This window comes from Ornithorhynchus anatinus, chromosome 2 (genome assembly GCF_004115215.2).
Source record: "Ornithorhynchus anatinus isolate Pmale09 chromosome 2, mOrnAna1.pri.v4, whole genome shotgun sequence".
Taxonomy (NCBI): domain Eukaryota; kingdom Metazoa; phylum Chordata; class Mammalia; order Monotremata; family Ornithorhynchidae; genus Ornithorhynchus; species Ornithorhynchus anatinus.
The window spans coordinates 49,510,018-49,528,685 of record NC_041729.1 but is presented as its reverse complement, the minus strand read 5'-3'; the positions used below and the strand labels follow the sequence as shown (position 1 = coordinate 49,528,685).

Below are 18,668 nucleotides of genomic sequence, written 5' to 3'. Positions count from 1 at the left end.
GAATTAGTTGCTTTTTTATGGTATTTGTTAAGTATTTACTATGTGTCAAGCCCTGGACTAAGCACTGAGATAGGTGCAAGTTTACCAGGGTGGACACAGTCCCTGTCCCACATGGGGCTCACCGTCTTTCGAATCAGTAGGATTTAATCCCCATTTTACAGTTGAGGAAATTGAGGCCCAGAGAAATTAAGTGAATTTCCCAAGGTCACACAGCAAGCAAACGGCAGAGCTGGGATTAGAACCCAGGTCCTCTGACTCTCAGTCCCATGCTCTTTTCCACTAGGCCATGCTGCTTCTCTGTCGACACAATCCCTGTCCTCAAGGATCTTAGAGACTTAGGATGGGAGACAGACACTAAAATAAAAGACAGATGGTAAAACGTCTTGGTAAATTCATGACAGATAAGGGGAAACAATTCTCACTGAGCAGAGTTCATACCAGAAGTCTTGCAGGCAGAAAATAACAATAGGTTCAAGAAGAGTTCAGTTAAATTTAGGTTCAATAAATCCATATTTGGTTTTTAGAGGGGAAAGTGAGAATGCTTCAGGGTAACATTTTGGTTTTTATACCGTTCCAGGTTTTTTTGTCCTGTTTTGTTTTTATGGTATCTGTTGAACGCTTACTACGTGCCAGACACCAAACTAAGCGGTGGGGTAGATACAAGCTCAAGTTGTACCCAAAGTATGTCCCACATGGAGCTCCCAGACTTAATCCCCATTTTACGGATGAGGTAACTGAAGCCCAGAGAAGTTAAAGCCAGGGTCACACAGCAGACAAGTGGCTGAGCGGGGTTAGAACCCAAGTTCTTCTGTCTCCCAGCCCAAGCTCTATCCTCTAGTCAGCACTGCTTCTCGATGACCAATCCTGGAAGAATTATTAGAGGGGGAGTTTGGGAATGTAAGATGGCCCATCACTAACCACAAGGAGTTGGTTTAGGAGAGGGACTACCCCACCATTCCTCCAACCCCTGTGGTGCACTGTCAGAGCCAGAAAACTAATAATAACGATGATAACCATGATATTTGTTAAGCACTTATTATGTGTCAAGCAGGGTTCTTAAGTGCTGGGGTAGATACAAGATCATCAGGTTGGACACAGTCCCTGTCCCACATGGGGCTCACAATCTTAATCCCCGTTTTGCAGATGAGGTGACTGAGGCACAGAGAAGCTAAGTGACTTGCCCAAGATCACCCGGCAGACATGCAGCCGCCCTGGGCTGACCCATCATACCTTATGCTCATTAGAGAAGCAGCGTGGCTCGGTGGAAAGAGCACAGGCTGGGGAGTCAGAGATCACGGGTTCAAATCCCAGCTCCGCTTGTCAGCTGTGTGACTTTGGGCAAGTCACTTAACTTCTCTGTGCCTCAGTTACCTGATGTGTAAAATGAGCATTAATTCTGTGAGCCCCAGGTGGGACAACCTGATCATCTTGTATCCTCCCTAGTGCTTAGAACAGTACTTTGCACGTAGTAAGCGCTTATCAAATGCCATCATTATTATTATTATTATTGCTTTTAAGGTAACATTTACTTTCCTTCTTGATTTCCAAAGTATAGGCAACACTGTTCAACTTAATATCTCCCGCAGCTCCTATAAGCATGCTATCAATTCCCACATCTATGCTGGCATTTGACTACAACCCTCCAGACTGTAAGCTCCTTACGGGCTAGCAATTCTGTTACACTGTATTCTTCCCAGCGCTTAATAAGGTCCTCTGCACATAGTAAGCGCTCCATAAATATGACTGATGGATTGACAGAAATGGTCCTAGATTCTCTTCCCCAGGACTGATCCAATAAACCCCTGCAATGTATGTGTCAGGATAAATAACCAGCAGGCAGCCTATATAATACTGATGAAGAAGCCATCAGTAGGTGCCTAAATAAGGCAATAAATGTATAATTGGGGACCAAAGTCACGTTGGGAAAGAAGCAAAGTTTGTCCTGTGATCTTGGATAAAGTCAGATTCACCTTGTATTTCTCTGATATGACGTGGCAAGATCACAGCATCACCTTACCACCTGCCTTATTGCTTCTGAGAAGTGGGATATCTTATTCTGCTCCTCTCTCCCCTCCTTCGCAGTGAGTAGTTTCTATTAAGTGATTAAACTGACCACAAAAGCATTCTCCAAGAGGAATGATCACAAGATGAGAAAGTCTTTCATCTCCTCGAGCTTGAGGAACGTAGCAGCGATTTGGGGTTTGACTCATTTTTAATCTCAGGCTGGAAAGATATGTTTGGTCCTGGGTTTTATGTTTTGCTACATGTGCAAGACCTAACTTTATCCTTCATTCAGGGTTATGATGATGATGATATTTATTAAGCGCTATGTGTCAAGCACTGTACTAAGCGCTGGGTTAGATACAAGCTAATCAAGTAGGACACAGTCGCTGTCCCACATGGGGCTCACAATCTTCATCCACATTTTACAGATGAGGTAACTGAGGCACAGAGAAGCTAAGTGACTTGTCCAAGGTCTCAGAGCAGACAAGTGGCAGAGCTGGGATTAGAACCCATGTCTTCTGACTCCCAAGCCCCTGCTCTACCCACTAGGCCATGCTGCTTCCTGAGGCATCATCTTCAGGAAAAGGAGCAAAGACTGGAATTTTTTCTGTCCCTGATCCTCCGGTGAGGACTCGGAATTTAATGATGATGCATGAAGTAAGGATATCTGACATGTCTCCTAGTTCCCTTCCTGGAAGTAGGAGTTTAGGGAGTTTATAGCTGCCCTCTTTGACCCAGCAACCCATTGATTTTTCATAAAACAGCAACACTGACAGGGCCATTTTTCTCCACAACTCCTTCTAAAAATGTCCATTTCCCAGTTAGAGAATTATTTTTATCTGAAGAAAAAATGAATTCTGTGACTTTGGCCTCTCGGGTTGAACTGAGAATAGAAAACCCCATTGGCTCAGGGAAATTTCTAATTATGATGGGAAAAAGTTGATGGGTCCAGGGAATTTTGTCTTCCTCTCCCAGATCAGTCCAACGTTGGGGGCACCTTCTGTACCAAAGGAGTCCAAGGCCGTGGGACTCCATTCTTGCTGCTCCAACCCCAGAGTGTCCACATGATCTGGCTAGGTTGGGGGCCCTTCCCACATGGCCTGTGGGATCTGGAAGTCAGAATTTGCTCCTGGAAGCAGAGTAGCTTAGTGGAAGGAACCTGGGCTTGGGAGTCAGAGATCACGGGTTCTCATCCCGGCTCTGCCACTTATCCGCTGTGTGACTTTGGGCAAGTCACTTAGCTTCTCTGTGCCACAGTTCCCTCATCTGTAAAATGGGGATTAAGACTGTGAGCCCCATGTGGGATAACTTGATTGCCTTTTATGTACCTCAGTACTTAGAACAGTGTTTGGCACATAATAAGTAGGTAACAAATACCACTACTATTAAGGTGGCCCTACGTGTGTCAGATAATACCCTGAATTTATAGAGTGATTTAGTTTTAAAAAGCCCTTTTACATCAATTATCTCATTTTTGACCTTCACAACATCCCTGTGAGATAGGGAACAGCATAGCAGGCTCTCCCCATTTTATATGTGGCTCATCTATAAAATGAAGCTAAGATACCAGCTCTCTCCCCCTCTTAGACTGTGAGTCCTGTTTGGGATGGGAACTGGGTCTAATCTGAGTATCCTGTATTCACATAGCACATAAAACATGCTTAATAAATACCAAAATTATTACTATGAAGAAATTGAGGCCCATAAAGGTTAAGTGACTTGCCCAAGGTCATATAGCAGGCCAGTAGCAGAGCTGGGGCTAGAATTCAGGTCTTGTGGCTAGAAACTTAGCCCCAGATGTCTTCCAATAGGCCACGAGCATCTCCTATTTGAGATGGATGCTCAGGTCCTCCAAAACAAAGACCTGCACCTCCAGATTGAGCCTGGAACGGCCCTGAGATAGAGTCCAGCTTGGATGTCCTTTACAGGGAGAGCTGAAAAACCCTTTGTCCAAAAAGCCACAAGCCAGCACAGGACTCCAGGGAGGGGTGGCTAATTTTACACATTACACATCCATTTTTATACATGATATGCCCATTGCTACTCAACATATAAGGTGTAAATGTTGCTTTTTCAAAGAAGTTCAAAAAAGAAAACTGAAGGGGGGAATTGAAGCTCCCCAGATATCTGGGGCTGGTCAGGATACACGGCCAAGGGGATTTCTCCCAGGCTCCTATCTGGGTTTGTTGCACCTTGTCCACAGCCCAAAACCAAATGGCAGGGGAGGGGAGGGGTCTCCCAGCCACCCCAGGCTACTTACGTAAATTAGTCCTGAGAAGTATCTCTCCCTCAGGTTGTGTAACACAGACGCTTCATTGAGACACGTCAGCTCTGCCATGTCTTCCACTTTGGAGAACTTGGGGGGATTCATTTTTTGGATGTCATCTTTGCTCACGGTGATTTTCTTGCCATTTTCTGTCAGCTCCACGACCACCTCATCCCCCTTCTCTTCCTTGATGCTCGCAGCCTCAAAGCCCTGCTTCTCAGAAGGGACCCAGACTAGTTTTTTGGCTGACCAGTCCGCCTGGGCCATTGGGCTGTTGATGAAGTTTTTGTCCACAAAGAGGAATTTCTCATCGTCGCTGAGCTGGCCTTTCTGTGCCATGTTGACTCAGTGACCACCTGGAGAGTGAGGAAAACAGGATCTGAATCAGGTTGGAGTCAAAAGCCAAACTAACAAAAAACCTCTCAGTGGGTTGAAAATGGTTTGACCGTTACCTAGCTCCATGGCATTGAAGGAAATGTCACTCAATGTCAGGAGGTCAAGAAGTGCTTAATTACGGTTACTGTGGTATTTGTTAAGCGCTTACTATGTTCCGGGAACTGTACTAAGCACTGAGGTGGATACAAGCAAATCGAGTTGGACACAGCCCCTGTCCCATGTGGCGTTCACAGTCTCGATCCCCATTTTACAGATGAGGTAACTGAGGCACAGAGAAGTGAAGTGACTTGCCCAGGGTAAGAAATGTTTACTGATCACCCATATGATAGAGGGAGGTCTGGACTAAGTGTTTGAGCCCCAAGTTAAGGAACGGAAAGTACCTTCTAGAAGGTCATAGTCTAGTTGGAGAGAGAGTGTAGAAGCACCGGCTAGCGACACAAGTACGTAGAAGTAAATGCAGTAGAAATTCCCCACAGATATCATCGCAAGGATGAATTGAGTAGGGAGTGGATAAGGGTCACAGATGGTGTTGGTGGATTGGAGAAGGTCCCTGGAGGAAAGGAACCTTGAGCTACGATTTTAAAATGGGAAAGGAGACAATAAGATGGAAAGGAGCAGGGAGGTATTTATGAGTTGTCTACTTTGAGCTTGAGGTGCAATTATGTGCCCCAGGTCATGAAGTCTCTGAATATAATGCAGTCCTAGTCTTCTGGAGTTTATTTTTGGAATCAAAGTCAATCAAACAATAAATCAATGGTATTTATTTGGCACTTACTGTGTGCAGAGCACTGTACTAAAGGCTTGGTTGAGTACAACAGAGTTGATAGACATGTTCCCTAACCATAAGGAACTCACAGTCTCTATTTGTCTAGAACTTTTCTTCTGAAGATTCAGCTGCTTTGTGTTACCCAAGTGCTTAGTACAATGTTCTGCACAGCGTGGCTCAATGGAAAGAGCCTGGGCTTGGGAGTCAGAGATCATGGGTTCAAATCCTGGCCCTGCCACTTGTCAGCTGTGGGACTGTGGGCAAGTCACTTCACTTCTCTGTGTCTCAGTTCCCTCATCTGTAAAATGGGGATGAAGACTGTGAGTCTCACGTGGGACAACCTGATGACCCTGTATCTACCCCAGCGCTTAGAACAGTGCTCTGCACATAGTAAGCGCTTAACAAATACCAACATTAACATTACTATAATAAGCACTCAACAAATATCACTGTTCTTCCTTAACTGCTCTGCTTAAATCTGCAAAATGGGGATCAAGACTGTGAGCCCCAGAATACCTTGTATCTGCCACAGCGCTTGGTACTGTGCTTGGCACATAGTAAGTGCTTAACAAATACCATAGTTATTATTATATTGGATGGAGAAAATATGGGTAAAATGAAAATTGGGATTTACTTGTGGACCTGAATTATCCCAAGATAGTTTCTTTGACCTCACTGTAACAGAAAACCAAGAGTGGACTATATAGAAATACTTCACTACTGTCCCAATCAATCAATCACATTTATTGAGTGCTGACTCTGTGCAGAGCACTGTACTAAGCAATTGGGAGAGTGCAATACAAAAGAATTCGCGGGCACATTCCCTGCCCAAAACAAGCTTACAGTCTAGAGAGGGGAGACAGACATTAATATGAAGATTGGTAACTCTCTGCAAAGCATGATTAAATGCTTCCCAGTGAGGTCTAACGGATAGAGTACAGGCCCGGGAGTCAGAAGGACTGGGTTCTAATCCCAGCATCACCACTTGTTTGCTGAGTGATCTTGGGCAAGTCACTTCACTTCTCTAGTCCTCAGTTACCTCATCTCTAAAATGGGGTTTAATATGTGAACACTATGAAGAACAGGGACTGTGTCCACTTCGATTGATTTGAACCTACCCCAGTGCTTTGCCCAGTCCCTGGCGTATACTAAGCACTTAACAAATACTGCCACTCCCCCCTAAAAAATCACCCTTAAGAGGCAATTTGGCCACGTGAACTCCTACTGCACATCACCATTTCATGGAGGAGGACGTTAGACCGGGCATTTTCCTGAAGTGTCTTTCAGTTCTATAAGCAGTTGATCCATCAGAGATTTTTTTTTTGAGGGCTTACTGTGTGCCGAGCACTGTACTAAACAATTGGAAGAGGACAATACAGTCGGTAGACATGATCCCTGCCCACAAGCAGCTTACAGACTCATTCGTTGATGGAGTTCCAGCTGCTTCATGGACAGATGTATAACAGAGGGAGGCTGATCTTTTATAAGCTAATTTAATTCCTCGCTCCGGAATGACAAAAGTCACTTCTTTCTAAGTTCCCCACTCTCTTGGACTTTTAACCGTAGGAGTGGAATCTTTGTCTGACAGTCTGTTGTGAACAGTTCATCCATAGCACATTGCTGCTTTACAAAACATGCTCCATCAGAATAACGATATATGAAGCCGGCTGTTATCTTACACAGTGACTATTAGGACTCCAGAAAGAAATATTTTGGAGGTTACAGTGAAGGTCGTGGCAATGATTTGGCTTCTTCAAAGTCACATGAGAAAGTTTCCGATTCTTAGACTTGTCTATATTGTGGGCACTGACTTTGCAGAAGCAGACTAAATAGTCTTAAATCCCCTCACTCCACAGCGGAAGGGGCCCGGCTAAGGCATTCATTCATTCATTTATTCAATCAATCGTATTTACTGAGCCCTTAGTGTGTGCAGAGCACTGTACTAAGCGCTTGGAAAGTACAATTCAGCAACAAATAGAGACAATCTCTCCCCAGCAACGGGCTCACAGTCTAGAAGACGGGCGACGGACATCAAAACGAGTAAATAGGCATCAACAATATCAATATAAAATAGAATTATAGATAAAAACACATCATTAATAAATAGAATAATAAATATGTACATATATACACAAGTGCTGTGGGGCAGGGAGGGGGGTAGAGCACAGAGAGCGAGTCAGAGTGATGGGGAAGGGAGGAGGAGCAGAGGAAAAGGGGGGCTTAGCCTGGGAAGGCCTCCTGGAGGAGGTGAGATTTCGGTGGAGCTTTGAAGGGGGGAAGTGTGTTAGTTTGGCGGATTTGAGGAGGGAGGTCATTCCAGGCCAGAGATTGACGACGGGAGAGGCGAGAACGAGACACGGTGAGGAGGTTAGCGACGGCAGAGGAGCGGAGTGTGTGGAGTGGACTGTAGAAGGAAAGAAGGGAGGTGAGGTAGTAGGGGGCCACCTAGAGCTTTGAAACCAATAGTGAGGAGCCTTTACTTGATAAAGATGTTGACAGGTAACACCTGGAGATTTTTGAGAAGGGGGACAACATGCTCAGCTCCTAGAAAGGGAACTATCTTCCAATAGCAGAACACAACTAAACTTTGCAAAACCACTGGAATGGCCAAAAAACACTTAGTCCAAGGAGAGAAGCTTGACCTTTTTGAAACAGAAAAAAACAAAACAAGACAAGTCACATAGATCCTTCCACTCGACAAACTTCAGTAAGAAAGGGGCTCCTGTGTCCCTGGAGGATTGGTCTGATAAAAGGGAACCATGAATCATTCCTCAAATCTAAGCACTTTTCCTTATTTGCTTTCTGCCTAAACTTCATGGGAGATCAGGCAGAAGAGGAAGAAAGGATTTAAATCTGAATCTGCCATTCCATAATTTCTGTTTTCTTCAAAGTGTTTTCTCTAGGATTCTAGCAAGAAAAAATTTCTCCTCCCTGACTGTTCTGGGGCCCTTTACACAGTCCTTATGTTCTTAAAGGGAAAAAACACCTCGATTCAAACCACTCAGAAGCAAACGAGAAAGGCAGAAAAAGAACCCAGGAGCCTTTGATCCCAGAGGCTTGCTCTCATCACCACAGAATGTGGTCCCTGAGAGCAAAGCTGAGATCAACAGCAAAGAGCAGGTTGTTCTCCAAAAAAGGAGAGAAAGCCCAGTTCTCCTTACTAAGAGGATGCTGCCTTTCATTTCACCAATGATTCTGACAATTATGACCTGCTAATACTTCTTTAGTCTAAAGAAAAGGAGGTTATAGCAGAAAGAGAGAATGGGGTTTGGGGGGCTGATGGGTGAGAAGCCCCGAGAGGTGCATTTTTCATTGCTTAGTTTTTGTCAGGATAACAGTGGAAGATAATTTCCAGCCAAAACATCACATTTTATCTTGTCCCGTTCTGTGGTATTTATTGAGCGCTTACCATATGCAAAGCACCGTACTAAGACAATATAACAGAGTTTGTAGACAAGTTCCCTACCCACACCCAACTTACAGGCTAGAGGAGGAGACAAACATTAATATAAATAAATAAATTACAGATAGATACATAAGTGATGTGGGACTGAGGGAGGGGTGAATAAAGGATGCAAATCCAAGCGTGAGGGTGATGCAGAAAGGAGTGGGAGAGGAGGAAATGAGGGCTCAGGTGGTGAACCAAGCGAGGAGGAGCGGGGGAGCCTCACTTTTATCAGCAGCAGCAGCAGCAGCAGTATTTAGTAAGAGCTCTGTGTACACAGCACTGTATTATCTCCCCATCTTCAAAGCCCTCCTTTGGTTATATCTCCTCTGTGAGGCCTTCTTTAACTAAGCCCTAACTTCCCCTATTTGCCTTCCCTTCTGTGTCGCCTATGCCCTTAGATCTGAACCTCTGAAGCGCTTTGATTTTCTCCCCACTTCCACAGCACTTATGTAACATTTTAATGTCTGCCTCTCCCTCTAGTCTGTAGATTCCTTCTGGGCAGGGATTATCTTCATCTCTTCTAAGGTATGGTACTCTCCGGGGCTTTTAGTACAGTGCTCTGCAGACAGTAAGTGACCAATAAATGTCGCTGATTGATTCATTGATTGGTGTTTCAGAACACATAGTACAAGTTGGAAGACACAGTCCCTGGCCTTGAGGAGCCTACATTTAATGGGGTAGATGTGAATTGTGTGTGTATATATATATATATATATACACACACACACACACAAATATGAAACAAGAAAATGGGTAAAAATGAAAGTGAGCAAAAACGAATAAATAAATGGATGTAATTATGACTTTGTGCCAGCCTGCCTAACTTTATCTAGACTGTAAGCTCACTGTGGACAGGAAACGTGTCTATCACACTTATTATAGTGCTGTGCACACAGTAAGCACTCAATAAATATGATTATATGAATACCAATTCTGTTTCCTTGCACTCTCCCAAGTGCTTGATACAGTGGTTTCTTCGACGGGGCAGGCTTCAGTAAGTCAGTGAATATTCACTTTGGGGCTCTTGGTGTTTGGCTCGGTGAACTAAAGGACTGAGAAAGTTCTTCATTGGCTTTAGGAATCTTTCACTGGTTTGCATGAAACTTCACTGGTTTACAGGAAATCTCCTGACATCCCAAAAGGGAAGCCTATATAGCAAATTATCTGAATATTCAGGGCCCAAAATGATACATTAGCTTCAATTACCTGGCTTTTTCGGGTAAAAGAGAGATGGGTTTTTGCCTCAGAGTCATTTAATAATTTTCTGGTTTAGATCCAATCAAAAAGGTGTTATGTCAATCCAGATGGCTAATTTTCTTTTAATGTTTAGATTAGCAGCAGCGTTACTTTGTAGACCAGATGAGGACCGAGATATTTCTCTTTGGTTTGGTATGAATGTAATAATGTTGGTATTTGTTAAGCCCTTACTATGTGCCGAGCACTGTTCTAAGCGCTGGGGGAGAAACAGGGGAATGAGGTTGTCCCACGTGAGGCTCACAGTTAATCCCCATTTTACAGATGAGGTAACTGAGGCACAGAGAAGTGAAGTGACTTGCCCACAGTCACACAGCTGACAAGTGGCAGAGCTGGGATTCGAACCCATGACCTCTGACTCCCAAGCCCGTGCTCTTTCCACTGAGCCACGCGCTAGTGTCCTAAGAGCCAAAGCAAAGAGGGCATTTTGTCTCATGTGCCGTAGCTGAACACTCTCAATCAATCACATTTACTGAGCTCTTACTGTGCACAGAACACTGTACAGAGAGCTTGGAAGAGAACAACATAAAACAGAGTTGGTAGACACGTTCCCTGCCCACACTGAGCTTACAGGCTACAGGGGGAGAAAGACAATGATATAAATTACAGATGTGCGGGGAGAAAGACATTGATATAAATTACAGATATGCTGTGGGGCTGAGGGAGGGGTGGAAAAAGGGGACAAATCCAAAGGAACAGTACCCACGTGGCATGCTTTTCTTAATAGTAATAATTATGCTATTTGCTAAGTGCTTACTATGTGCCAGGTACTGTACTAAGCCCTGGGACGGATACAAGCAAATTGGGTGGGATACAGTCCCTGTCCCACATGGGGCTCACAGTCTCAATCCCCATTTTACAGATGAGGTAGTGCTCAGTGCTTAGAACAGTGCTTGGCACATAGTAAGTGCTAAACAAATACCATCATCATTATTATTATTATTATGGGGTAACTGAGGCACAGAAAAGTGAAGTGACTTGTCCAAGGTCATAGAGCAGACAAGTGGAGGAACCGGGATTTAACATTATCAATAGCATTTATTGAGTATATTCTGTGTGTAGAACATCGAACCAAACTCTTGGGATAATAGAGTAGAAATGAAAGGCACAGTCTCCGCTCACAGGGAGCTTACAATCTAAAAAGGAAGCAGGGGAAGAAACAGAGGTTCAGCTGGTAAGAGCCATTAGATGCTAAGTCGAATATCTATATAAGGAATTGACTAAGTAGAGTAAGTGAATTGCCATCTTCCTAGGTGCTAAGGACAGACTGCTAAAGGATGACTTGATCTAGGTGCTTAGAAATTCGTTCTTCAGAATGATTCTGCTTTTGACTCTAGAGATACTTAACACCTGAAAGTTACTGTTGGGGTCTTGTCTTGTCTTATGCTGTCGAGTCGTCAGTTTGGGTACTAGATTAAAAACCCCCCATAAATAAAGGGATAGGAAACCTCCCATCCTAAATGAAAGCAATAAAAAGCAGAGAAACAGCATAGCCTACTGGATAGAGCACGGGCTTGGGAGTCAGAAGGACCTGCGTTCTAATCTCGGCTCCGCCACTTGTCTGCTGTGGGATCTCGGACAAGTCACCTCACTTCTCTGTGCCTCAGTTACCTCATTTGTAAAACGGGGGTTAAGACCGGGAGCCTCATCTGTGGCAAGAACTGTGTCCACCCTGATTGCCTTGTATCTACCCCAGCGCTTAGAACAGTACTTGATACATAGTAAGCGCTTAACAAATACCATCGTCATCATCAGTTTTGTGGAAAGATGCTGGTACAAGAGATGGCATGTATGTATGAGCCCTAGGGAAGGCGATGCAGTAAGTATTCAGTCAACAAGAGGAGGGGAATGGTAAGTGGACATTAGTAAAAGATAAACTATCCAGTGTTGGAATTTGGCATCTTTGCAGCAATCAGCTCTGCTCTGAAGGATGCAATTAGACTCCCTTATCTGGACACTACTTCTTCACAAGCATCCTGTCCTCAGGAAAGAGTTGAAAAATAAGTCTGCCTCTTCTAAAGCCTCCACATTTTCAGTTGCAGTTATTTCTCTAGCAGCCTGATTGGAGAGAGACGATATTCTAAGTAGGACTGACTGTTTTTTGAATGCACGCTGTAATTATATCAGAAGTGTTATCCCTTTGGAGAGTCACCCCTGCATGAGAGAGCCAGAATGATTGGGAAGTAAACCCCACTGAATTTGGTGGTTTATGGCTAGGCAGTAACACTATTGTAACGAGTGGTTCGAACATGCTGGAGATGGAAATCCAACAGTCTGGGAGGGATTAGGCATAGCCCTGCCTGGGGGGGCTGGGCAATGGACAAGATGACCACTGAAAGACCTTTCCAGACCTGGTAGCCTCTGCTTGTTTGCAGCATATCTGGCTAGACAGAAAAATCTCATCAAAATGACATCACAGCAGCAGCAGAGAACACTTTCCATCGAATGGTATCACTGATCTCCTAATGTGGAATGTTCCAAATCTTGGACTCATCCCATCCTGAAATAGTGAATACACAAGGCAATCGCCACCAAATTTATTTCCCAATCTTGGACTCATCCCAGTCCTGGAATAATGGCTATGAGGGACAATTGCCACCCAATTTATTTCCTCTTCTAAAGCTGGTTGACAATCTCGCATTTTTGGAATTATTTCTTGCAGCTGCAAAAAAAGCACTTTTAGATTCTCCTAATTCTTTCATCAAACTCTGTCTTTTCTCTTTCCTTTTTTAAAGAAGAGAATCTCAACTGGCCAAACAGGTAGACTGCAACCCCCCCCAAGGGATTCATTATTTAAACTCTGTATATGATGTAGCTGAGGTACTCAGGGCAGGGCATCGTTTTCCAAGATAATAACATTTATTATGGGTTGTGAAAAGTGATGCGGGTTCCACCAAATAATGTCCGACAACAGATCGGGCTTCTCTTCCAAAAGGGTATACATGAAGAGAAGCAGTGTGGCTTAGTGGAAAGAGCCCGGGCTTGGGGGTCAGAGGTCATGGGTTCGAATGCCGACTCTGCCACTTGTCAGCTGTGTGACTGTGGGCAAGTCACTTAGCTTCTCTGTGCCTCAGTTACCTCATCTGTAAATCGGGAATTAAGACTGTGAGCCTCATGTGGGACAATCTGATTACCCTGTATCTACCCCAGCACTTGGAACAATGCTCTGCACATAGTAAGCGCTTAACAAATACCAACATTATTATGATTAAAGTAGGGCTGAACCTCGTCTCCTTCTTTTCCTTAGGCGTCCAAGTTGCTCCACATCTTTGACAGCGAATGGGCTTTTAAAAAAGTGAAATTCACAACTAACAAGCCTGAGTACTTGAAAAGAACCCTGGGCGCCGGGCATACGCACACTACCATATAAGGACAAGTTCTTCTCAATACTAGCCGTTCCACAAAAATGTAATGATAACAAATTCAAAACAAATACCTTGTAGGGAATAATATTCCTATTACAAATGGGATAATAAAGATGCAGGGTTACATCAAAAGGAATGCCACGATAGTGTGGGAGAACAAGTCAAGAAGTTCCAGTATTTGCTATTTTGTACTTTCAGTTCTTTCATCCTAAATATCAACATAAACTACGTTGCCAAATTATTAATAAAAAGACTCCAGAATTTGGAAAAGTAATCTGATTTTGACAACACATAAAAGGTCAAGATTTTTCTTATCATAAGGGGGTTAAACAAAAAAATGAGTTTAATCAGAAATCACGCAAGATACATTTTGGGGAAATTTTTCTCCCATTTTGCACTTGGAGGGGGCAACAAAATAATTTACAATATATTTTATTGTGACAACCCAAGATATTGCTCAAACTACAGTACTGCCATCTACTGTACTGACTTTTTAACCAGTTTTTCAGTTCAGTATTTCAAATGAGCCTGCTGTTGGGTAGGGATTGTCTCTGTTACTGAATTGTACTTTCCAAGCCATTAGTACAGTACTCTGCATGCAGTAAGCGCTCAATAAATACGACTGACTGAATGAATAAATGAACATTAGTCACCGTTCCCTCTCAGAAGATAAACAGTTTCTCCAAGCCCTTAAATTCACTCCAACCAGAGGAAGATTAGGCAACATAACAGTTTAGTATCTGCCTTCTTTTAACCTCTACTTTTAAATGAAGACATCACAGCATTCTATTCTGAAATATTTTCTCTGACTATTTTACAATCGCATCTAAGGACAATGAATTTCTGACATACTCTGCTCAAAAACTGGACACCTAATAGAATTGCTCATGAGTAGTCTGGATCAATCCCAAGGCTTGCAAACCCAGAAACACCTGTAACCTGTTACTTTTAACTAAATGATTTTCATAAGCACACACACATAAAATAGACCTAGGACTACTGAATAAACCCGCTTTATCAATTCAACCGTCTACATCATTATCTACAATTAAGGTCCCACATTGGCAAAATACCTTACAGTCTGTAAACCTTCCAGAGATTTTTAAAGTCTCATTTTTGAAAGAGATTCTAATGAAGATTATGATAACCATAATAATGTTGATGACGATCCTGATGATCGGCTATTCTGCTGGAACATCAGGGACAGAGAACAGGGGGTCCAAATGTTTTCTGCTGAACTGAGCGGTGTCTCAAAGCGACACTAATAATCAAGTCATCTTTCAAGAGTTTGGTTTTTTTTTTTTCTCTTTTATGATGCCTCTAAAAAGCCAGTGCCTTTGGGAGGTACAGTGAGGTAGGATTTCTCTATGCCCAGGAAGACCCCCCTCCTTCCCACTGTCCACTCCCCAGCCCCACTTACAGATGCTCAATTAGGGAAAGCAGATGGGGACCTGGAGACTCCGGAACCTGCGCAGCTCTGACCCTGGCTGAGACAGTCCAAACCCCCCTGCTTCTGCATCCTCCCTATATAGTCTCTGCCAAGAGGGAGGGGGTGGGGGAGAAGGGTAGGAGGGCGGGGCAAAGGGGGGGCGTGGGGCAAAGGGGACCGGGCGGCCCGCCCCTTGCAGGGAGCCGACAGCTGCCCCGGCAAGTGGAGAGAGCGCAGCTCCGAGGCTCCCAGGTGCGCCCAATCCAAGGCTACCACACGCGTGCCCTCCGAGGGGCCCAGGTGCACCCAGTCCGAGGCTCCCACATACTTGTGCTCTTCGAGGCTCCCAGGTGCGCCCAGTCCGTGGCTCCCACGCACTCGTGCTCTCCGAGGCTCCCACGTGCGCCGAGTCCGAGGCTCCCACACACTCGTGTTCTCCGAGGCTCCCAGGTGCGCCGAGTCCGAGGCTCCCACACACTCGTGTTCTCCGAGGCTCCCACGTGCGCCCAGTCCGAGGCTCCCAAGTGCGCCCAGTCCGAGGCTCCCACACACTCGTGCTCTCCGAGGCTCCCAGGTGCGCCAAATCCGAGGCTACCACACGCGCACCCTCCGAAGCTCCCAGATGTGCCTAATCCCAGGGACCCAGGTGCACCCATTCCGAGGCTCCCAAATGCGTCCCCTCCGAGGCTCCCAGGTGCGCCAAATCCGAGGCTACCCCACGCGAACCCTACGAATCTCCCAAGTGCGTCCAGTCCGAGGCTCCCACATATTTGTATTCGCCGAGGCTCCCAGGTGCGCCCAGTCCGAGGCTCCCACACACTCGTGTTCTCCGAGGCTCCCAGTTGCGCCCAGTCTGAAGGCACCACACGTGTGCCCTCCGAGGCTCCCACACGCGTGCCCTTCGAGGCTCCCAGGTGCACCCAGTCCGAGGCTCCCACACGCGTGCTCTCCGAGGCTCCTACACGCGTGCCCTCCGAGGATCTCAGGTGCGCCCAATCCGAGACTCCCACACGCGTGCCCTCCGAGGATCTCAGGTGCTCCCAATCCGAGGCTCCCACACGCGTACCCTCCGAGGATCTCAGGTGCGCCCAATTCGAGGCTACCACGTGCGTGCCCTTGGAGGCTTCCAGGTGCGCCCAATCCGAGGCTACCACACGCGTGCTCTCCAAGGGTCCCAGGTGCACCCAGTCCGAGGCTCCCACAGGTGCGCGTTCCGAGTCGCCGCCCCCCTAATTTTACCTCCCGCTCGGCCCCTCCGCGAACCCCAGAAGGGAAGCAGTAGTCGGGACTGCGGGAGAAAAGCTCCATTCCGTGTACATTCGTGGTTGGAAAAAGAAAGGCAAGAAGGTTTTTGTGTTTTTTTGAGGGGGGGGGGTGTCTTCCTTGGAGGTTTGCAAACTGGGAGCTGCGGGCCAGCTTGCGGGCTTTAACCCCTGTCCCGGCTCGAGAGGGACAAGGAGGGGGACCAGAAGGTCAGGAGCAAAGAGAGAAGCGGAAGCAAGGCCCCCCACTAAATCCCCTCCCCAAACCTTTATTGCCGTCGACCCAAAGTTTTAAGGGGGCTTTTAGTGGGGTGGGGGCAAACGATGGTGATGGAGAAGGCCACCTTGCCTAGGGAGCCGGGGAACGATAAGGGGCAGACCCGAGCTGTCCGGCTTCTCGTTCATTCGATCGTATTTAACGAGCGCTTGCTGTGTGCGGAGCACTGTACTAAGCGCTTGGAAACTACACGGACCCGAGGCCCTCTTAGCTCCGGGGAGGGTCTGGTTTTGCAGTTTCTCCTCCTCTCCCGCCACTCCCGGGACCGGTCCTCTCGCCGAAGCAGCTGGGCTTCGCCTCTGCTGCTTGAGAAAGGCCAGCTTTGGGTCATTTTCAAGAAAGAGGAGAAAAATCCCCTTCTCTAGGCACGCGCGCCCGCCCTCCCTCTGTCCATAAAAGGAAGAAGAAGAAAGAAGGAGGAGAAAGAGGGAGAGCAGAGCCAGGGGCAGGCAGTCTCTGGGGGCTCTGGGCCTCGTCACCCCCCTCCCATGTGGCCGTCCCCCTCCTCTCCTCCCTCCTTTCTTCTCTGTGGGTCCCCGGCAGGGCCCTCTGGCCCCAGGAAAACAGCTCCGGGATGGTGCGGAGGGCCCAACTAGGACAGACCCAAAAAGGGAAAACCAAGGATGGTCCAGGAATTCCCATCAGCGGCATGCCGGATGCAGGGCGGCCCTCTCCTCTCCCCCTGACTAAATATGGTCCCCCCGGCCTGTCTGTGGGCCCTGTGCGGCCTCCCGGCCCTGGCATCCTACTGGGGTTGTGGGGGGAGTGGGGGGAAAGACCACCTAGCCCCCAGACCCAAGCCCTCCCTTTTCCTCTCCGGGCCTGCGGAAAAGGGGGAGCCCCCACACCCTGACTGAGGTGGGGAGAGCCGAGCTGCCTGGCTCTTTAGAGCCACTTGTCAGCTGTGTGACTGTGGGCAAGTCACTTTGCCTCAGTTCCCTCATCTGTAAAATGGGGATTAACCGTAAGCCTCACGTGGGACAACCTGATTACCCTGTATGTACCCCAGTGCTTAGAACAGTGCTCTGCATACAGTAAGCGCTTAACAAATACCAACATTATTATTAGAGGGAATTGATCTCATCCCCCACCTCTCTTCGGCTCATCCTTTTTCCCCCTCCACAGCCCAGCCCCGTGCTCTGGCAGTGACAGAGAGAAAGAAAAGGAGGGACAGAGAGATTTAGAGAGAGAAACATATAGAGAGATGGAGATGGAGGGGAGAGAAAGGGAGCTTCAGAGATGGAGAGGGGAAGAGAAGGAGATAGAGAAATTGAGGGGGAAAGACCCAAGCCCTTACCGAGTGACAGGAATAATGTTGGTATTTGTTAAGCGCTTACTATGTGCCGAGCACTGTTCTAAGCGCTTGAAGAAAAAGAGGGGCAGAGATATATAAAGAGAGAGACATACACAGAGACAGAGATGGAGAGGGGAGAGAGGGAGATACACAAATGGAGGGGGAAGAGAAGAAGAGACAGATGGAGGGGGAAAGAGGAGGTGGAGGGGGAGAGAGGGAGAGACAGATGGAGCTGGACAGATGGAGAGACAGAGATGGAAGAAAGGGAGAGACAGAGATGGAGGGAGGCAGAAATGGAGGGAGAGGGGAGACAGAGATGGAGGTAGTGAGAGAGGACAGGACAGATGAAAGAGAGATGGAAGGAGGGAGCAGGGAGAGAGGGGTTGGGGGGAGAAGAAAAGCTGGGGCAGGCCAAGGGGTCCGGACCTCCGGCCTGGCTTGGCCTGGCCCCCCGGGAAGTCTGTCTGCAGCTCCTCGGAAAGCAGTACATCTCTTTCTGCCACACATGTGCATTTTAACAACATGCACTTTAAAAGGAGTGGAAATTGTTCCCCTGGAGGGAGGGTGAACCCGGGGTGGTTCTTCACAGCCTTTCAAAACAGAGTGCACTGGGGCAAACAGTACTTCTGATGAGAGATGGAGAAGGGAAGTGTGGACACCAAGGAGAAAAGGAAAATAATCCCAGTATTTCTTGAAATGTTTTAAATTAAACTGGATAACAACCAAGAAAAGAAAGAACTGTCACGTGAACAGCATCGCGAAGATACATGGAGCCAGCATTTTCGTCCCTCATATATTGAAATGCACTTTGGGAGGGAGCCCAACTCTGAGACCTAAATGGTAAGGAACAGTGTGGCCTAGTAGAAAGAGCAGGGGCCTGGGAATCGGAGGACTTGGGTCGCGATCC

General features: G+C 46.6%; 1 protein-coding gene across 3 annotated transcripts in view; it reads right to left on the bottom strand.

Annotated features, from left to right (window-relative positions):
• The window catches only part of MYH11 (myosin heavy chain 11), a 102,274-nt gene extending 87,279 nt beyond the window's left edge, over nucleotides 1-14,995 (bottom strand). For all 3 annotated transcript variants that reach the window (XM_001508966.5, XM_001508794.5, XM_007666036.4), the window contains exons 1-2: nucleotides 14,920-14,995; nucleotides 4,265-4,626 (exon numbers count right to left, since the gene is read on the bottom strand). In XM_001508966.5, coding sequence (XP_001509016.1) covers nucleotides 4,265-4,609 — 345 coding nt within the window. In that variant the 5' untranslated portion in view covers nucleotides 4,610-4,626; nucleotides 14,920-14,995. The remainder of the gene's footprint in view (nucleotides 1-4,264; nucleotides 4,627-14,919) is intronic.
• Between the last annotated feature and the right edge of the window lie 3,673 nt (nucleotides 14,996-18,668).